General features: G+C 36.4%; 1 protein-coding gene across 1 annotated transcript; it reads right to left on the bottom strand.

The window, feature by feature from the left end:
- Positions 1–267: 267 nt before the first annotated feature.
- LOC121761255 (SUMO-conjugating enzyme SCE1-like) lies at positions 268–2519 on the bottom strand. The gene is made up of 5 exons (XM_042156886.1): positions 2344–2519; positions 2156–2239; positions 1159–1311; positions 948–1061; positions 268–569 (listed from the first exon to the last, which is right to left on the bottom strand). Exons 1-5 carry the CDS (start codon positions 2410–2412, stop codon positions 507–509), a joined length of 483 nt encoding a protein of 160 aa, XP_042012820.1. The 5' UTR covers positions 2413–2519; the 3' UTR covers positions 268–506.
- Positions 2520–2988: the final 469 nt, after the last annotated feature.

Below are 2988 nucleotides of genomic sequence, written 5' to 3'. Positions count from 1 at the left end.
AAGTTCTGACAAAAAAAATCACCATAATTTAAAAATTCGAACCATACTTAAAGAATAAAGAGATCGAAATTAGAAAAGTAAAAAATAGACGAGAAAAATACTGAATCCAACATGTTATCATTTCTAAATAATAAACCTCTCTAAGAAAATATAACGAGAGACACGGGTTGATGTTCTGTACTTGATGGAAGACATCAAAGTAAGGTCGCTGTAAAGGGCCAAAAACAACATTCTTGAATGTGTGAAAAAATAACGCATCCCTCAAAGTCGAGCAAAGGAAAGGCGATCTTATATTACCACATTCGACATCAATCAAATACAATCTCCTTATCACAATCAAGAGGTTTCTATGCGTTATGCAGGTTCAGTAACTAGAAGCACATCCACACATCGTACCAACAAGTAAGGGCCAATCACTGGGGTACGTGATCACCTTCTTTCGATAAATACAAATTCTAGCAACACGTTTGCCTCAAAACTAAGGAATAACCAGCACAAAGATATATTCAGACAAGAGGAGGATACAGCTTCGCCTGTTGCCGAACCCTTTTCTTGTATTCAACTGGATCCTGCAGGATATACAACAGTTCGGCACAAGTTAACATGGAGCTCTTTTCACTCCCAGCTCTCTAGGGCTCATGAAAGAATATGAATATGAAAATACACTGGCACATAAATTATTTTCACCCATGACCTATTGAAGAATGATGACTTTGGAATTAAACTAAAGAACTAGGCCATATACATGAAGAGTATCAGAATGAAATATACATGCAATATAAGAAAAATATCAAGAATTATGTTTGTCTTATATCTCATGCGCACATTACACCCAAGGGGAGAAACGATTTATATAGCAAGTGGTAATAAATTTGGGCAACTGTTGCAATAAATCTCTAAAGAAAGAGAACGGTATCAATTTCAAAATCTTAGAGAATTTCTATAACCTGGATGAACATATGGTATCCCTCAGTTTGAGCTGGATCCTGTGGATTAGGCGTATCCAACAAATCTTGGATACCAACCAAAATTTGCTTCACTGTGATGGCTGGGCGCCAACCCTAATGATATTTGAAATAGATACAAAAATAATAATAATCAGCATAAGAATTAGCAGAGCAGTAAGACAACGGATATAGAAGAAGCAGTTACACTCACACTATCTTCATTAAGAATTGAGAGGCAAACAGTTCCAGATGGGTACACATTAGGATGGAAAAAGCCTTGTGGGAATTTACACTTTGGCGGCTTGCTTGGATAATCTTCACTAAACTGCATTGTGAGTGGGTAATAACCACCCTCCCAGTCGGTCTGCAATGCACCCATGATCAAATATTTAGTACTTATTAAAAACATAAGTAAACACCACACTCAGTATAACTCATTCATCTGTTCATGAGCCAACCGTTACAAGCATTGCCATACATCAATTATATGTATACAGCAATAGAAAATCAACATGGAACAATTTAATAAAACAAAAAAGTGAACAAAGCCAATTCAAAATTTGAAGTACATTCATTCCATCAGATCTCCAGTCTACTACAGTTATAACCCAAGTTTCCCAACTAAGTTTGGTGGGAATCCCAACAGACCAACAGACTAGAGTGGAAACTCATGCATCACAAACAAAATAAACTCTGTCAACCAAAATTCAGAAAAACACTTGGATCTTAATCAACAGGAAGGAAGAACATTATGATGACAATAATATTCAAATGAAACATTACAAAAACAGTTAAAATACATAGTCATAGTCTTCATGCAACATAACATCAACATAATTCTTCATAATCTATAAAACAAGCATATTTCTTATTTTGAACAAATATCAAGCCAGAGAAACTTAAATTCAAACAAAACACTGCAGATTGCATTCGTTTCTCTCCTCCATGGTTTGGTATTTCAGGGAAAACTACCATGGCTGACTAACGTTTACTTCAAACAATTCAAAACAACTTCCACAAAAATTAAGTAAGCTGATAGACGAGACCAATTTGCCCAATAAAAAGTAGACGCAATCACAATATTCAACCCAATCAATGGGCTTAACTCCTATGTCAAATCCACATTATTCAACTCCAAATCAGGGGCTCAATTCCAAGTCAAAACAACGACGAATAAACAAAATTAGTTGATTGATTGATATACTTACCCCGGCCTTACCAGGAATCGTGCAGTGCCACACCATCAAATTCACTGTACCCTCAGGCAGAGTCTCCGGCTTAGCCACAAAACCCTACAGCCAAAAATCAAAATCCACAATAAATTCATACTTAAAATCACTCCATAAACAACAAACACAAACTGCGATCGAAAATAAAAGAAGAGAAGTGCTCCGACATGTGGATGATTCTTCCGCCATGACTTTCGCTCCTCCGTCAGCCGCCCGCGCGCAATTCCACCAGACATTCTGCTCTGAGGATGATCTGAGCCCTAGAATTCCGAGAAGAGAAACAAAGAGGTTTCGCAATCTTTAATGGGACTATAGCTATAGAATAGTCCTCGAGGCAAGTGATAAATGGAGAAAGGGGCGTTTTATTTTTCATTTTCTTTTTTTGCGTTCTGCAGGAATGAATGGACGGCTTGGATTAGAATCATTAGATCTTTCATCTCATGGCTGCAAATATTTTGGAAATAAAGAGAAAACTTTGTACAGAAAAGTCAAAAGGAAAAATGAATTATTTTGTTTTATTTCAGCGTGAATACAACGCTATTATGTGTGCAACTCGTGGGAATGGAGGGTTTCTTCCATTCATGAAACTATGTCAAGTTAATTGCCTTGTTAATTTTGTTTTCTCTTTAAAAACACTAATTAGCATTTACTCCCTCCGTCCGTAGTTAAGAGACTCATTCCTTGACGACACACTCATATTCCGTCTCCCATGAATGCAAAAGAAAGAAAAAAATAGGCAAAATGTCAATACAATTTAAAAAAATTTGTGACTGAATCATTAAAGTTGAAAGTTTCTAGCTCGGCTAATCCAC

Source organism: Salvia splendens, chromosome 13 (genome assembly GCF_004379255.2).
Source record: "Salvia splendens isolate huo1 chromosome 13, SspV2, whole genome shotgun sequence".
In the NCBI taxonomy this organism is placed as follows: Eukaryota; Viridiplantae; Streptophyta; class Magnoliopsida; order Lamiales; family Lamiaceae; genus Salvia; species Salvia splendens.
This window is presented reverse-complemented; position numbering and strand designations above follow the sequence as displayed.

What these genes read in the sequence shown, in the direction of transcription:
- LOC121761255 (XM_042156886.1), bottom strand. Translation starts at nt 2,412, where the DNA reads ATGTCTGGTGGAATTGCGCGCGGGCGGCTGACGGAGGAGCGAAAGTCA. An exon ending in GGCGGAAGAATCATCCACAT is followed by an intron (nt 2,240 to 2,343) that starts GTCGGAGCACTT and finishes TTTTGGCTGTAG; the next exon opens with GGTTTTGTGGCTAAGCCGGA. An exon ending in GATACCATATGTTCATCCAG is followed by an intron (nt 570 to 947) that starts GTTATAGAAATT and finishes TATATCCTGCAG; the next exon opens with GATCCAGTTGAATACAAGAA.